At 40.5% G+C, this 17743-nt stretch overlaps 1 protein-coding gene across 1 annotated transcript in view; it reads right to left on the minus strand.

The window, feature by feature from the left end:
* fggy (FGGY carbohydrate kinase domain containing) overlaps positions 1-17743 on the minus strand; it is a 62260-nt gene that overhangs the window by 37769 nt on the left and 6748 nt on the right. Inside the window, exons 4-5 of the mRNA XM_041271232.1 lie at positions 15486-15574; positions 3302-3414 (exon numbers count right to left, since the gene is read on the minus strand). Of these exons, the coding sequence (XP_041127166.1) occupies positions 3302-3414; positions 15486-15574 (202 nt within the window). The remainder of the gene's footprint in view (positions 1-3301; positions 3415-15485; positions 15575-17743) is intronic.

Genomic DNA, 17743 nt, shown 5'->3' on the forward strand with positions numbered 1-17743 from the left:
AATTCCAAATCCAATTCCCATTCCAACACATCACTGATCTACATTGCAATTAGCAGTATTCTGTTAAAATTAGCTTCTCACAGCAGCAACACATTACTCAGTCAATTATATCGGCTTCAAATGAAAGCAGTTGAAGAATCACAACAATTCCTATGTCTCTAAAATATCAATTCCAATTCCACGTCCTTTGAAGGAATTGCAAATAGAATTGGAATTGAAAAATATGAATTGACCCCAACCCTGCTAACTGTAGATCCTCATGACAAAACCAGCACTATACACACGCAAACAATGTGACATACTGTATGCATGTATGTAGAGACAGACTCCTTACACACTCACATCCTTCTGCTCCCACTAACTCTTGCTAAAGAATGCCCAAGCCAAGTTTCATAGCGCTATGACAAGCTGTTCTCTGTACACCTGTCAAACTGTAAATAAGATGGGCATCAATAGGATCTGTTTCTATACCACTTAAACAGTGACCTTATTATAAACCCAATACATTAATTACCCAAAACACGACTTACATACATTAAGGTTTGACCTTTGCATTAAATAGCTGTGCATTTATGGTGCTTTAAACAATTAGTGTCTAAGTGCTTCCGCCCAGAGTTCCGCAGCGGTGATTGACATGTTGTTCCTCCAATCAGTGACGTGGTACACTTTTGCCTATCTCCCCGCCCTTGCCGGTTTAGAGTTAATGTCGTTTTGTTTTCTCATTTGTTAATTTGTTGTCGTGTTTTCCGATCGGCTATTTTGTCATTGCGTTTTGCACTTCAGGGCCACCGTAGTAGGGTGATCTAGTTCAGGGACATTCCCATTGGCAACTTGAAAATCTAAATCGAACATGATGGGAAGCATTCTGTGAAGAAATAAAAAACCTGTAAAAATCACAGAACAGTGCTGCTGTGTAACCGTAATGGAAAACATCAGTAAATGTGCAGCTTTTAATTGTTTTATTTTTTTATATAGATTGCAAATTTACAGAAAATGTACTTTTTACAGATTAACATGCAGCAATATATAAACAGTTCCAACTGTAAAAGAATGGCACTTTCGCTAAAGAATACGTTTGAAGGCATGTAACTTCTGCTCTATCCAGGCTGGGGCAGTAAAATAAAACTTTTTTTTTTTTTTTTAATGTTTGTGCTGAAGCTGCTAGGAATGAGCAGGGCATACTGTAACAGCAGGCGCTTCAAGTAAACAAACAAGTGAGGCAGTGGAATATCCAGCTGCCTTATGTTGGTAACTGTGTGGTGCAACCGACAGCACTATGCAGAACGAGACTGTGAGCCCACAGGGAGGGGCATGCAGCCCGGACAGCATTACCAGCAATACTTTCAAAAACAACACATGCACGCTTCAATGAGGCCTGTTCACTGTAAGCTGGAAAGTTCCAGACGCCCTCAAAATAATGTCAGTTGCCACCAGATCGTGACAGGTTAGTGGTGTCAGAACCAGAGAGGTACTTTTGAACTAAAAAAAAAACAGTGCTAGTTTGAGTAGAACATGCCTTTGAGAAAGAGTTAAAACAAATCACCAGCCCTTTTTACTTTTTTTTTTTCTTTTTTTTTTTTTTAGGAATTTTGCTTAAACTGTGGAAAGTTTATCATCCAGCTTTCCTACTGAATTGACTTTAGCAACTTGAATTTCAGCAGCACTTTTTATTTTTTTAATGTTTACAATTTATGTTTTTCTGAGCGCAGAGTGTAAATGGAGTGCATAGTCTGTTTTGTAACTAGGTCATCTCCTTATCTGGCTTTGTTATCTTTCCCAGATAAAACAAAAATGTAATAATTGTGTTCTTTATTAAAAAATATGCCAAACAGGAGAATACTTAGTTGGAATCAGGCCTGTGTTATTATAATTAATTTTAAATGTTTTTAAAATGTTATTTAAGGGATCTGCCCCAGTCCTAATTTATTAAGCCTGTGGCCAGAGGCCCCCACAAACGCAAACAACGACACAGCATTTTACAAACCACCTCAGCTGAGAAATCAGTTTTTAGGAGTCTTTTCAGAAGCTGCAACCCCCCCCGGATTGAAGCAGGATATTCGTTTGTCAGCTGATCTAAGCAGAAACAACAACAAAGAATGACAGAGAAGACAGGTAGGAAATAAAATATTGTAGATTATATACTATATCCCTTTAAGGGTAGTAAAGCAATACTAAATGTTCCAGCTCAGCAATAAATTACATAAGAGCAACAGGGAATTAAATGCAATATGACATGACGCCTGCAGAGCAGAAGGGCTTTCTAGGTTTGTGTGTGGCTCACTGCAATCAGACCCAGTATCTAACCACACTCTGGGGCTGTGGTGCGTGTGTGTGGGCTTGCCGTACCGTCTCTACTCTCACGGTGTCCCGAAAAGGTCACAGATCAGCAAATGAGTGGATCCTAAAGCGCTCTGATGTACTGGGGTCGGGTGAACTCGGAGCGATGCAAGAAAACTGCAGAGAACCACAAGAAAGGTGTTGCCACAGATGCCGTGAGCGTGCAGGGGTCTGCAAAGTGTATCTGGGAAACCCAAACGGTTTTGTGCCTTTCTCAGGCGTTCGTTTTGGTGGTCTGCCTCTGGAGATTCAAATGTCACTCCCAGACCTCTTTAAAGGTCACAGTGTCTTGGAAGGGTGAACCCACACTAGAACTATTATCAGAAGCCCATAAAATCCTACTTGGTGACACGAAAATGAAATTTCCCTCCATTGCAAGAAACACAACTACTTGCACTGTGGGAAGCCCATCAAAAAGCCAAAGCATTTGAAAGTTTTTAAAGCTTCTATAGTTGAATTGAAACAGAAAGGGCTGGGAACCCCACTGAGCATTAGAAAACCACAGCTATTGCCCACAGGGTGGGTGACACTTAGGCAGTTCAGTTGTGTTTTGTCATGTAAAAAGCTGTAAATATATATAGAAAGCATGCAGAAAGAATACAGTGAATAGCAATAAAAATGTTTCTGGAAGTTCAAAAGTTCAAAGTTTAAGGCCCATACTAATAATAAAAAAAAAAAAGTCTTTTGATCAGATAAAAAGTGACACAGTAATTGCAGTATATGTCTCCTTGAGTTATCGCACCCACAAGTGGTTTAATAATAGATCCCCAAGTCTCACATGTCAAGGTATAAAACCACTCTGGAGCAGGTCTGTTTGCAGTACCATCTACTTAATTACACTAATGGCTTAAATTTGAAAGATTTCCATGGGTTAAAAGAGGTTTACATATTGCAGAGCTGGTCTTTGGAAGCTCTGACTCTGCCCAGGGGCTGATTGGTGGGACGCATGCTGCACATACTTTACCTATTTTGGAATAGTCAGACACCAAATCTTCCAGGCCGATGGTTGTCCAGAAACTGTCATCCCAGCCTGTCTCTGAAGAGTAGGTCCATTTGCAAATCAACGTACAAAGAGACCTGTAGAAAAAACATCCATAACTTCAAACACTCAATCATAAACCTTCAAGTAAAACTGAAACCAAGTGTAACGGGCTGGGCTGTGTGATGCACCAAGATAAACCGAGTGTAACGGGCTGGGCTGTGTGATGCACCAAGATAAACCGAGTGTAACGGGCTGGGCAGTGTGATGCACTAAGATAAACCGAGTGTAACGGGCTGGGCTGTGTGATGCACTGCCCTTACGGATTCTGTCCCCTGTCGGTAAGATGAGGTTAAAAGCTCTAAAACCACCAATGCAGACGAGCATTGTAGTTTGGGTTTGGGTCCCGGCTCTTGCTCGCTTGCGATGCACGGGGTTGCTGGGTCACGCCCTGTTACATAAGCAGCATATTTTCAAAACATTTTGTATTCTTTTAAAAAAGAAAACTATGACATACTATTAACATTATGAACACACCAGCCAAAATAATTATTTTTTATCAACCTTTACCTCTGCTGGGATAAGACTCAACTGGAGCATTTTACACCCCTTTATTGCATCAAGCACCTGTTTGCTGTTACCCCAGGATTAGTGCTAGAAATAAGTGGTAACCCCAAAAAAAAAAAAAAAAAAAAAAAAAAAAAAAAAAACCTTGAGGTGTGGCTTATCCCAGCTGCAAGACTGATCAATCCTTCATGTCATACAAGCTTTACCTTTTAAATGAGAAGCAAACAACTTGAGTCCCTGGATTATATTACAAAGTCGATGGGTTGTACTGCAGTTATTGATATGTGCGGTAAGAATGAGGGATGCTATGTATGTACTGGTGGGGGTGAGTGCTCTGAAATGCTTAAATGTAACAGTGTGCAGCATTGGGGAACTGCCTTGAAAGGATTTAATTTGAACCCAGTAAATAAATAGTATTTGATGGTTGTTTAGAGAAATATAACTAGCAAATACAACAGATGATTAAATGGGTGGGCTGCTTTGTTAGTTTTGTGTTTGTTTATTACTGGTCCATGCTCTATGAATGGAATCAGTTGACAGAGGTAATTTCTCAAGCAGTGAAATGCAAGGGAGTACGATTACAATGGGTAGCGCTGCCAAGCTCAGCTAAGTGTGCACAAAGGTAAAGATGATAAGAAGCTGTTACATTTCAAAGTACATTTCAGCAATGTGTGAAAACAAGCATGGTCTGGACTAGGGCTAGTGTTTCTACATACAGGTCTGTGCCTGCCCTGGGTATACAGGCTTCTCAAGAATGCAGGCAGAAAACCTGCCATACACCGGCCTTAACATACAGTCGAGTGAGATCTCAACACAGGGCAGCAGCAGCAGCGACCACAGTTCAGTTGTGACTGTGTTTACTGGCAGTCAGCCATACTGTGGGTGTGTTGCAGATTAAAGGGAAAAAAAAAAAAAATCAGTTTGGCTTCTACAGTTTAGTTTTGTTTTTTTGACATAAACAGTTACTGGAATTTAAAAAAAAAATACAAGTTATTTTTAATGAGAAATTAAAACAAGTTAAAAAAAAAAATCATTTTTTTTATATTGACGGCCACATTAATATATATGTATCTATCATAGTATATATATATATATATATATATATATATATATATATATATATATATATATATATGCACATTTTAACCACACTCATGTGGCCACCTCACTACACGATTTTCTGCGTTCCTGTATGTCACAATTTATTTTATTGTTTAGAATTTTTAAAACAGTTTGTGTGAACTCAATAGAATTCGAGAAGTCATCCTGCCAAAAAACATGGGGCCGGAGAGATCAATATAAATACAAAGAGAGATTTGGCACGCTTGTCTCTTCAGAGAGTACTTGGATCACACAATATGTTAAGTTCCTCTTTCTCATGACCCGACTTCTTTGTTTTAACCGTCTCCTTACAGCCGCCACAACCCTGTTGAAATCAATGCTATCTTGCTATAGTGCATTACTACAGTGCAGTGTTACTTATATAAACAAGCTTCATCTGTTTTATTGATGGTGTCTCTTCTCTCTGACCTGTGGAGACAGTGCATTCCATCATACTCAGTGGTTGTGCAACTACACATTCTTGGTTTTCTGGTAAAGCGGGCAGGAGCTTGCCAGGTCCATGCATAAAGAGCAGTATGTTCACTGACAGACTGGCTCTCATAAAAGGTTACCTCAGCGTTCTCATTCTTACTCTCCATACAGTAACATTTACCAGGGTTTGTGATTTTTTTTAACGTATTTGTTTATTATTATGAATATGCATTTTCATACCTCTCTGGGCATTACAATGCTTGTATATGCTTTACCATGCTTGTGTCAGGGGTGCCCCATTCTGCTGGTGTACTCACATTAGCACAAGCTGTGAGAAAAAAATACCCAATAAGAAAAACAGCCGTTCAACACCAACTCATCTTGAAAGAGCAGCCTACATGTGCAGGACCTGGCTACGTTTAGTATACATTGCAAGCAAGTACTGTAAACTATGTACTAGGTGGCCCATCTAGATAGTTTGCGTTATATTTTTTTTCTCCTGGCTATGCTTGTGAAAACGAATCCACCGTAGGTGAACAATGCTGAAGAATCTGAGTCAGCTGCCTCTCTAAAAACACTTATATGATTTGGCCTCCTCGTCGCTTGTTGAGTCATTGTTTCTTGTCTGGAACTTGACAGTCCTTCACAAAAGAGCTAAAATACAAACCAATCCACAGCTCCTAATTTAAAGTCCAGATTCTTTACCTATGAATCACAGAATTCCAGCCCGCTTTCCTAAATGTTCCTGCTGGCAATGGTCTGGGAACACAGCGGGTTAGGGCTTTCTTTAGATTCTGCATGGGGGCTGTCACCCAGCTTCCAGGGAAGAGCAAGGGAGACGCAAGGGTTAAGAGGACGCCAGCAAATCCCTCCTCTTTTGTCTCTGAATTTATTTAAAGTGATAATAAATAAATCAATAAAAATATCAATGGATTAATAAAAAACATTGAAGATTTTAAAAGGCTGGTGACAAAATGTTATTTACTTAATTAAAAAAAAATACACATTAACTGAATAAATGATACAGAGTAATGCAAACAGCACTCATAATGTATCACAAAATGTTGGGTATCTTTTTAGCCAATAAGAAGCAATGCAAAGTGCTGGTAACCTCTAAGGGCCAAACCTGAATGACAGTATAATTTTGTACAGACACTTGAATGAATTTTGCTATGGTTGCAAGCATCAAGAAGCATGTAAAATGAACCAGAGTGTACAGCAGACCCCTCCTCATCACACTGCCTACAGCAGCTGGTTAGAGCTACCTTCACACATGCACTCTCCTTGGTGGAGGTAATTATCACAGCTTGTCTTACTACTATAATCGAGTAAAGGGATTCTATTACTCCAGTCTTGCATGGCCTTCACTTACCGCCTGTGTAACTGGATATTAAATTGAACATGCTCTTACTGTTTAATAAGGCATTGGGAGTAGCCCATTCCACAGCTTGCTATCCGATGCTGACCTGTGTATTATGTGGTAGTGCCTTTACCAGGGGAGACCCTCGGGGACCCCAGCATGACATTCTATGCAGCAAACAATACATAGCTTCAACAGGCTAGCAAAATAAAATAGTTTAACTCAGCCAGCTTTCCCTGCATAGGCTAGCCACTGGCTGTTTCTCTTTTTATTATTAATATTATTAATAAAATGACAGAATGTGTCTATGGAATACTGCAGATCACATTTCAATGTTTAGACATCTGTACACAAACACCAGAGTAAATATTACAACCCACTAGCAAGTGTTGCTTCATAAACACCCAGTCTATTGTTCAGCCCTTAACCACAGGAATAAATAACATGTTGCTAGTAAAAATTAATAATATAAATAATCAGCCACTGCAGAGCGTTATGTTTGCCTGTTTTTATGAATGGAGTCTTTACAGTAAAAACCCTTATATACATAGTGTGCATCAGGACTCTTCACAAGGTCCTGGTTAAATTAGCATGTTTAAAAATTGTTGAGCTTAGTCACGTTCAGGTCACAAGAACCATTTCAGAGGCCCAACAAAATAACTGTCATTTTAAAAAGTGACCATATATAACTAGAACATAACCCTATAATATTATTTCATTACATATTTAATTATTTTTAAGAAAGTGTAGGTGGAGATTATATATAACATTGAAATGTCTAACGTAATAAGTTAGTATGTTTTTTTTTTTTTTTTTTTTCCTGAGGACACGGTAAATAAACTAAGTAATAAGTAAGCTGACTTTTGTGTGAGGCATGCCTATGCTGTAGTGTTTGCATATATTCATTTGTAGCTTAAAAGCTTTAGCTAATGCCTCTTCTGATTACACCGCTGGATTTATTTGAGGGGAGTTTCTAGAGTTTCAGAACTGGCATTGAATGTTTAAATTTCTGGGTGATTTTCTTATTTTTTTTCCCCCTCTCTCAGACTATTTTTTTTTTTAAGTTAAACATTTCAGGAGGGAGAAATCACAGAGCACTGAAGACTTGGAGACAGCTCTCATCTGTTACCATCAATATGCAGCAGTTCTGCGGTCGGACCGTGTTTACAGGACGGGCTGGAATGCTATTGGATAGGCCCGTGTCTCAGACACCCAACTCCCACGTCCCTCACAGGCATTCCCAGGTCAATATGACAACACTGGCAATAAGCAATAACTGCCTACTAACACAACCCAGGCTCAGCTGAGTTCCAGACTAAAGGCATATCCCACCAGTGTTAAACTTACAAGATACTGAAGTCAAGCCGACAAATGTTTCGGCTGGTACCTTCATCGTGAAGGCTTATAATTATCTCACTGGTCATCATATACTGGCTGCAGTTTAGATATTTATAACAGGGATTCCCGTCCAAGGCTGGCCAACTAAAATGAAACCATAGTTCAACAGCCAGGCTAGGGAACACTTATGCTATGACCGCCTGGAACGTAGAAGAATGAAAACAATACATTATATCATAGAGCTGATGAGTTGAAAGGTCACAGCATCACGAGACTTTTGGGAATGAGGAGATCTAACACAGCATGCAGGCAGCAAGCATTCTTTGTGCACTCAGCTGCTGTGTGAACTCAGTATTGGAGCTAAAGAACTGAGAAATTGGAAATGTCACAAATAGTCAATGAAGGGTTATGCATTTAGTTTAGGTGTTGTTTTGTTACATGCCATAACAAAACAGGTTTATAAGACTTAGAAATCTTTTTTTTTTTTTTTTTACGGCCAGTAAACCCTAACCCAAATCTATTTTTTTCTTTCTCTCTTTTTCGGTTTAGGAATTTCCCCTCTCTGCTTTCAGCTGTGCCAGTGGCAATTAAGTACTTTTTCTCTCTGTGGTGCATTAGGGCTGAATACCATGCTGGGTCCTGTGGGAGAAGGCTATGGATCCAGACAGGAGTGAAATTCAGCCCGATCGATGGAAAAGATCACGAGTAATGTGAGTCGATGCAGGCTGGCAGGCATGTATCCCAGCCTCTGTGATTCAGCATCCACAGCTCCCAGGGCAGATAATGGAGCAGAGCGCGAGTGTGGTGTGAAACTCACTCCTTCCAGATACTAAGAGCTGCACACCCCACTGCCTCCCCACTGCGCCTTCCACTGCACCCCCCAGTGCACTCGCCACTGAACTCCCCACTGAATCCCTCACAGCACCCTCCACTGCACTCCCCAGTGCACCCCCCTCCACTGCACTCCTCCACTGTACAGGCGCAGTAGATCAGAGAGTGTAGTCTGCATGGGGCTGTGGAATTCAAGCACTGCTTTAACCCTAACGTTGATCAGAGTGTCATGAAAGTCCAGCAGCTCTCCCACCACCACCTGCGTTATTTCGACTGAAGAAAATAAATAAAAAATAAATACACACACATTTTTGTCTGAACACTTAAAAAGTATGCAATGGTCTGTTTAAAATCAGTCAGTGGTGGGGGGTGGGACCTTTGGGGTTTAAAAGCTTCCCTCTGACTTGCGGATCACCCCTCCTTTTCCTCTCATTCCTATAGAGGGGAATCTGAATTATTACTAACAGAAATCCACAGTCAGATGTTTCCAATTATCTGCTTCTAATCGGCTACAGTCTGGATTGAGGGGAGACACATTTTTGACAAACGTCAGTGCAAGGACAACCCAGACAGTAACAAAAATAGAGAACCCATTTAGTCAGCACCCCATGCAACTCCTGACTATTTAAACAAAAAACAGAAACTGGGTGAGGCTTGATTCCCTTGATAAAAAAATAAACAGTTTTGAACTTGTTTCTGTACCTTCCCAACATTACTCTGTCTGTACCGAAACAAGGCAGCCAAAATATCCAGCGAGTAACGGACATCATGTATCTCAATACCGTCCAACACTTGGGTAGTGTATGCTGTGGCACCAAAAAAGACTTATATAGGTACCAGGAGCTTTTAGTTGTATACAGTATGGTCCTTCAAACTGTATTGACTGCACTGTATATAATCCTGATTGAACCGGATGGTTAGCTCACCCTTATTTCAATCAAATCAACTAGGTTCGATCTCCATCTAATTTTTCTGCGTTGCATCTGGCATGGTATTGTTCCTGTCTTGCTGTATTGGAAGAGAGCCCAGAAGTGACAGTCTGTATCACTCAAACCCACAGCTGACACATGAAAACTTGTACAACCAGAGAAATGCAACAACAAAACAAAAAAAAAAAAAGTGCCGCAACTGAGGCTTGGAAACAAATACTGTGGTAGTTTTTTTGGGGTTTTTTTTGCAGCCCGCACGTGGCACTCTGTGCAGTGAAATGCAAGCTCGCCTCATTTCACATGCTTCTCTCTACTTGTTTACGTAACTGAAAGGATTGTGTGTTTTTCTACAGGGGTAGCTCAAACATAACGTTACATATGTAACCACAACGTCTCATTGCAGCGAAACAAACAGCTCAGTCTACAAGACAGGGAACAACTCTGTATTTCTCACAAGCACATCTAGTTCTCTCCTTTATCCTTCGTTGCTTCGATGCCCTCACAGGTAACTATAAAACGTGAAGCACTCCTAATGTTACAAGCTTCGTGCCTGCAGAGGGGCTTTGCTTACAGGGATGCAATTTAATAAAGCTGCAAAAAAGGATAACTTTTGACATTTTATTCAGCTTGCATTAAGTTTTGACTCTTATCATGGTAATTAGGGTCAAAAGGATTGGAAAACAGATTCCTTCTTTAGTTTCAAGAACCTGCCATGCATCAATGCAAAGTCTTAACCATTGCAGTAAAATATATTAACAAAAGGCAGGTGTGCTTATGTTTTTGGAGCTGCAGGGATCATTTGTTTTAACAATGGTGAAGCAAAGAGATGTTGTACATTGTTGCAGTTCGAACTCTAATAAATCTAGGTTAAAGGTACTAAAGTATACTGAATAATAACAGTGGTGTCAAAAATGATATGCAGGCTCCAATTCTTTCGGTTTATGATTTTTCATTTTAGTTGCATGATTATGTTTTATGATGTGGGCTGGATTGTTTGCGCTTTTAAAATTTTTCATGCTGAAACTTGCTGTTGCAGCCTTGCCAGGATGCTCTTAAAAATGAGACGCCGTCTTAATGTTGCAATTCCAAGATTTAAAGAAAAAAATGAAGACAAACCTGAACACAAGAAATTTGCGATTGAATCCACTCGCTAACGGGGATGAAGATTAACCTAAAGAGCTTCGTGTGGAGCCCCAGTGATCAATAACATATTTAAGAAATGAAAAGTTACAGCTTGTACTTTTGGATTGAAGCCACTTGATCAGAGTGGCTGACACAACACCTGTCTAATGCCAAAGCCTGTGCGGCCATCTCCAAACTACTGTAGCGCCTCTGATTAAAATCACAAATGAATTATTCAAATAAGGTATAAAATTAAAGAACTCTGTGCAGTCTTTGGTCTGGGCCAGATTCAGATCCAGGCCCTAGAGGCAAAGCATACAGTGCATGCCTTTCTCAGAGAGCAAACCGCCTGCACCACCCACTCCACAGAACATACTGTCCTGATTAATTGGTATGTTCTGTGCCAGTGCTGTCAGCAGTGCTGTTTTGGAATCCCTTCTTCTAAAGAAGCTTATTAGATTAAAATATTTCTAGGCAAAATCAGTATTCTTAGTTTTGGGGCTAACGTCTTAACAGTCAACAGATGTTGAACTTTAGTTTCCTGTAAACAAAGATGTATGAGATATTTCTGCAAAAAAATGCTAGAAAATGTCTACTTAACTACTGTTAAGTTTAAAAACAGAGTTCTGGAACAGGCTATCACAAAACATAATTATAGCCATTATCCAGCTGCTAGTTATATACTATACATGCACTAATCTATAGCACATATCATGTTCATACCCACATACCACCTATGGAGCCATTACAGTTTGCTGGTTGATCTCGAACCTTCAGAATCAGGTCTTAAAGGATCTCAATGATTCAGCATCAACAACATGGCTAGTTAACCCATTCCAGACCCTCACCACTCTTTGTGTAAAGAAGTGCTGCCCTTTCAAGACTTCAGTTGGGCCTGCCTTCTAACCACATTGCCCCTCTACCTGTGTGAGGTGGTGGTGCTAAAGTTTCTAGTGGAAATTTAACCTGACCTGCTGAGCATGTGCTCCAGTGAGTCACCAGCAGACTCCTCCGATATTACTCTCACTTAACATCTGGGACCATATCCCTGTGTACGTTCAGAAAGACAAAATCAGGCAACAGGGTTAACTTCTTGCAACAGGTCTGGGGCTGAAGGTGTCTCAGTGATCTCCTGGCGTGTGTGTCTGTGTGTGTGTGTGTATGTGAGGAAGGGGGGGTATTACTATCAATGTGTGGACAAATTTGAAAATGTCCCCACAAAGATAGTAACTCCTGAAAAAAAACAACGTTGTGGGGACTTACTCACTTTGTAAAACACCTTTTTAAGAACTAAACATGCAGTCAAAAAAAAAAAAAAGTGCCAAAATATTTAGTTTGTTATCGACTTTCAGCCTGTGTGATGTTTTGTCTGACTTAGGAATAGTAAATACAAATAGTGAGAGTCAGTGTGAAATCCCCACAAATATAGGAATGCAAACGTGTGTGTGTGTGTGCGCGTGCGTGTGCGTGCATTACCTACAGGGCCTTAGCGAACACTCAAAAGTAGGTTGAAAGAAAATTCTCTGTTTTGTGGTAGACTTAACAATACCCACTGTTTAAAACAGGATGGTACCCTTGAGATACATGCTCCGTTGCAAAAAACAGTGAACAGACAGCCAGCGTCCAACTCTTTAAAGCATTATATTAACCTCATGGCTCGGTTTCTGCTATAACCCTGTAATTTCTAAAGCTTTCCGTCCGCCGTCCAGACGAGGCTTGCGGTGAGAAAGCAGAAGGCTGTGTGCCAGCCGGTTAGTGCAGAACACAAGCACAGTGATTAAGAGCACGGACTGGTAGAACACAGCATGCTGAGAGGCGTGAAACTCTTTCTGAAAGAATCTTCCAACACTGATAGCAACACCGAATGGAGAGGTGAGGCAGTGTATAAAAGCAGTTATGGTTGGCTTGGAAATTACGGTAGTTAACCATAAACTACAGCTACTACTAAAATAAGTACTATAACAGGCAACAACACACAAGCTCTGCTGATAAACAATGACTCAGTTTGAAACAGGCTCTGAAACTATGGCAATGCTTTATCTCACCTATATGTCTGCATTATTATGAAAACTAGTGAACGGATATTATTTGCAGATTCCCATCATTAATAATTTAAACAAATCAGAGTCCCTGGGAGAGCATCTATGAGCAGCCAAGAGAAACACAGCCTCTCCCTGAGCTCACTCTCCTGAAATAGAAAACATTGCCTGCTTCTCAAATTACACAGCAAGCTGCCCCGCTCCCCGAGCCAGGACTCACAGCGCAGGGGAGGGGTCTGTTAAGGAGGTCCACACATATAACTCAGTCATACCACCTTTGTTGACATTTCAACAAGAAATATGAGGTGATTCTTCAGAATGCCTATTAGGCATAATTTAATCTACCTCACTGCCCCCAAAGAGGCAAACATTTCTTTTAGCGCCAGATAAAGTGAAGTGCATGGGAGGACTGACAAGGTCTAGGGAGCATATAGGGAATTTCAAGAATTTGGCGAGTTCAAGGTTCGGCATTAAATTGTACTGTCGTTAGATGTAATACAAAACAAACCAACACTAAATAAACTTACATAGAATAGTGTAGGTCACTTTAATCAAAATATACAACACCTGTATAATCAAAGCTATTTCCCTATTCTACAAGGCTAATCACAAAACAGAAAATGTTAAATATTGTGTTAACTCATATGCCACGCCTTTGGCAAGTTTGACTGAATGTTGTCATGGAGCACGGAAATAACAGACACACCTGGAATTTAATACCAAAGCCCTATCTGCTTAGAGATTTGAAAGCCTGGACCAGGACTGCTCGTGAACCAGCTCTATTTCAGGATTGACCACGGGGCAGACCGCTGTTTCTCAATGAGCTCTTTGAAAACTGCTGAAGTCAACCTCTTTGAAATGCCTTCAGACTGTAACGATCAGGAGGAGAGCAGATGGTCTCTATCCTCCGTCACAAGCAGTGCTCTTCTCAGACATCGATTCTACATCTCATCAACCCACATCTGCAACACACACACACCACACATGTTTGCATTCCTATATTTGTGGGGACTTCTCATTGACACTTTTTTATTTACTATTTATAACTAGTCAGACAAAACTCCACACAGCATATTAAGACCTTAAAAAGGTGTTTTACAAAGTGGGGACGTCTCCACAATCTCAGTTTTTTCAGGAGTTACTATCTTTGTGGGGACATTTTCTCAAATAAGTCCACGTATTTGCCCCTACCATCCCCACAACCCCCCTACACACATACACCCCCACATCACCTCCCCCACCACATGCCAGGTCACAGGTACACCTTCAGCCCTTGCTTTGTTTCTGTGTAGGGTGAAAAATTGTCCAGTCGAATCCCTCTGTATCCAAATCTATAGGACTTCAAACCAGACCGTTTGGATCCCTTTTCTCGGTGTAACAGGCAGTTTTGGGTGTTGTGAGCTATTTTTCCCATATCAAGTTCACTCCAGTGCACTGCGCTCTATTTAACCACCAACAGGATATCATCTTAACTTCACTTCTGTGGGAACCGGCCTATCTGAATCCATGGAGCCGTGTTTGGATGAACAACAACTAGATTAAAACAATGAGGCTTATCCAGCCTCACCGACAGGCCAACACACAGGGCCTCTTTCACATCAGCCAGCACCCAGCTCCCAACTTGAACCCGCAGGCACCCCTGCCTGACAGCGGTTTCACCCCTTCTTATCAAGGGGTCTTTGCTTTGTCAAATTAAGACACATTGTCAAGGATTAATGCGTCTCCTTAAGTTATAGATGACTTCATACTTGGCTTACCATCCAGGGCTTTTAGTGTCAGGCTGCCAATACTACATTTGCAGCTCCTCCCACCCTCCCTCCCTCCTGCGCTCCCACTCATCCCCTCATGCACTTTGCAGCCGTGATCCGGCTGTGTCCCACAGCGTACTATAGCATCGGAACAGTTACAAACAGGACCCACACCAGAAAGTGTTAACTCTGTCAGGGCTGAACAGAGCACTGCCATTAAAGACACAAGCACACCAATGGATTTGGTATAACAATTTCATTTGCGAATTTATTTGAAATGCATTAGCTGGGAACAGACACACTGCATTTCCCTGGGTACCACCGTCAAAGACAACCCCCCCACCCCCCACCCCCCACCTTGTGGCTCTGCCCAGCATCTGTTTCACAGACATCAGCATGTTCATTTGTCTGTAGCCCCAACGAATTCAAGGTTTGAGGACAGAGCCTTTGCTTGAATGTTTTGCTGTCCTGAAGAAATGCTCTGGGCTGTCTCAAAGTAAATAAGCCAAATACTGCACATTATATACAGTAGATTCCTACAGCCACGCTTGTACCTTGGATTCTGCAGAACACTGTTTCATGTAGCCGGAAGGAGCTGCAAGCAGGACCCACTCACTAGAACAGAGGGTCACAGCTAGCGGATTGTAACAGAACCAATACAAAACATTACACAAGCACAGGACAAAAGTCCCAAGCCCCTACCTTGTCAGGGAACCTGTAGCTTTCCAGGACAGGAAGTCAGGGAGATCTAAGAAGTGGCCGGCTTTTTCCCAGCAGGACTCTCGCAGGTTCTGGGGAGAAGCATTGACAGGATTTCAGTATCAGGTAATTGGAATTTCTTTTTTTTATATATATATATATATATATATATATATATATATATATATATATATATATATATATATATATATATATATATATATATATATAGGCTATATTTGCATCCTGAGCCATTAGGAAAAAAAAAACGACATAATACCACAGTAGTAAAAGTAGTAGTCAAAAAATGATAATTCCTCTACAGGAAAATATACTTTCAAGATCATCACTTTTAATTCAAACACAAAATGTCTCAATCATTCGACAACACCCACAGTACAAAAATGTTCATTAATGATCAACAAAATGAGAATGTGTTAAAAAAAAAAAAAAAAAAAAAAAAAAAGGATGTAAAGCTGGTACATTTGTGTCTCAGAGAAACTGGAACGGGACATTAAAACAGCACTGAAACACTACATTTAAAAAAAAAACAAACAAAATAAAAACTACTGCTGAACCTCGTCTTCTTTAATATTAGCATCACAAGAGTATCCATGTATTATAAAAAATAACAGATGGGCCGCTTCAGTGAGTTACAGGAAAACAATTCCATCTCGGGTTTCTGTAACAGTTTATAAATGACTCGACCTTTGCTCTCGTAGTTTATGACATCACAGAAACCCTAGATGGAATTATTTTCCTGTAACTCACTGAAGTCTCTCTCTCTGCACACACTGTATTAGACATTGCTGTTATAATCTTCAAAAATGTTAATAACACATTTATAACTCACTTTATAAATGCATTCTGAAACTGGATTTTTTTTTTTTTTTTTTTTTTTCGAAACAGCACAGGCTTTGTAAAAAGACTCTCTATATGTTAACAGCCAGAGTGGACACTGCAAATAAACTGCAGTGTTATTAAAAGCCTTGATTTATTAACAGCTTAACCAAACAGCTGTGCTGCAAGGGGGTCCTGTGGCCCTCAAGCATGTCAGGCCGTTCTGTAAATGGAAGGCGAGCAGGAGACAGGAGCAAACACAGGAAGGAAGACAGCAAGACTGAGAGACTAGACACAGGACGTTGCTGGAATCCGACTGACTAAACTAGGGCTTGAAATGGGAAGAGGCTTTGTCAGTTGGAGAAGGGGGCATTTACTGTGGGCATGGTCTGATTATAGAGTCAAATAGGGTCAAAATATTTTTGTCAGTACTCGTGCTGAAAATTTAGAAACTTGCTGTTGAGCTGGATTGGAACACAGTTTGGATAGGTTTAAAAAAAAAAAAAAAAAATATCTAACCAACACATCCTACTCTTGATTGCTCCTTGTTAGAATAGAATTTCTAACAGGGGCAGGGTTAGCAGACAGTGCCTTACGATGATCTGCACTGAAGGCTGTAAATCTGTACTGTATTGTATTGCACAGATGCTACCCTGACATTTTAATATGCAGTGAAACGTGCTTAAAAAGCCACCTCAGTAAAGAGGTCATTCTGCAATTAAGGCCATATTTCAACAGTCCAAATTCTACTGACTTCAATGTTAATAGACTTTCAACATGAAGGCAACCCCCAACATTAAGAGCACACTTTGTTGATCCCTTGACTGATAGCAGTGCCTGAAAGTACTGGTGTGTGTGGACTTGTTTCTTCACCGCGCACAAAGATACAGACTCGGCTTGCAGTCTGATTGACATAATATCTATTCTTAGAATGACTTCAATATCATTTTCGTGTTTATGCTGTATGATGAAGAAAACACACTACATAGGCACATAATATCTGAATGTGGTCTCAGGTGCCTAGCATTCCTGATAGGCTGTTTGTGCATTAGCTTTTATTTGCAAAGTAGGTCAACACACCCTAAGGAAAGGGATTCTGGGTATGCCTCTTAATTGGCTTGTTTGTGTTCTTCATTGTCTTTGTTACCTGCAGCAGGTACACTGCAGCCAGAATTCTCGTCACCCCCGTTTAGGACATTTTATGTTCAAGTGTGCAGATTCCATTCCTTCTATTGCATTAAAAGGTAATAAATAAAACAGTATTTCTTTGAATGCTTTAAAATGTAGCACATGGCCAAACAAAACCTCGCCAAGGGGGGTATAGTGAAAGAAGGGGTTCTCACTAGACAAATACACACACGCACTTGTCTACAACTGAGTCTGAACTTTATGTGCGCTTCTGTACCGCTGTGGTTTTGCAG

This window comes from Polyodon spathula, chromosome 14 (assembly GCF_017654505.1).
Source record: "Polyodon spathula isolate WHYD16114869_AA chromosome 14, ASM1765450v1, whole genome shotgun sequence".
Lineage (NCBI taxonomy): Eukaryota > Metazoa > Chordata > Actinopteri > Acipenseriformes > Polyodontidae > Polyodon > Polyodon spathula.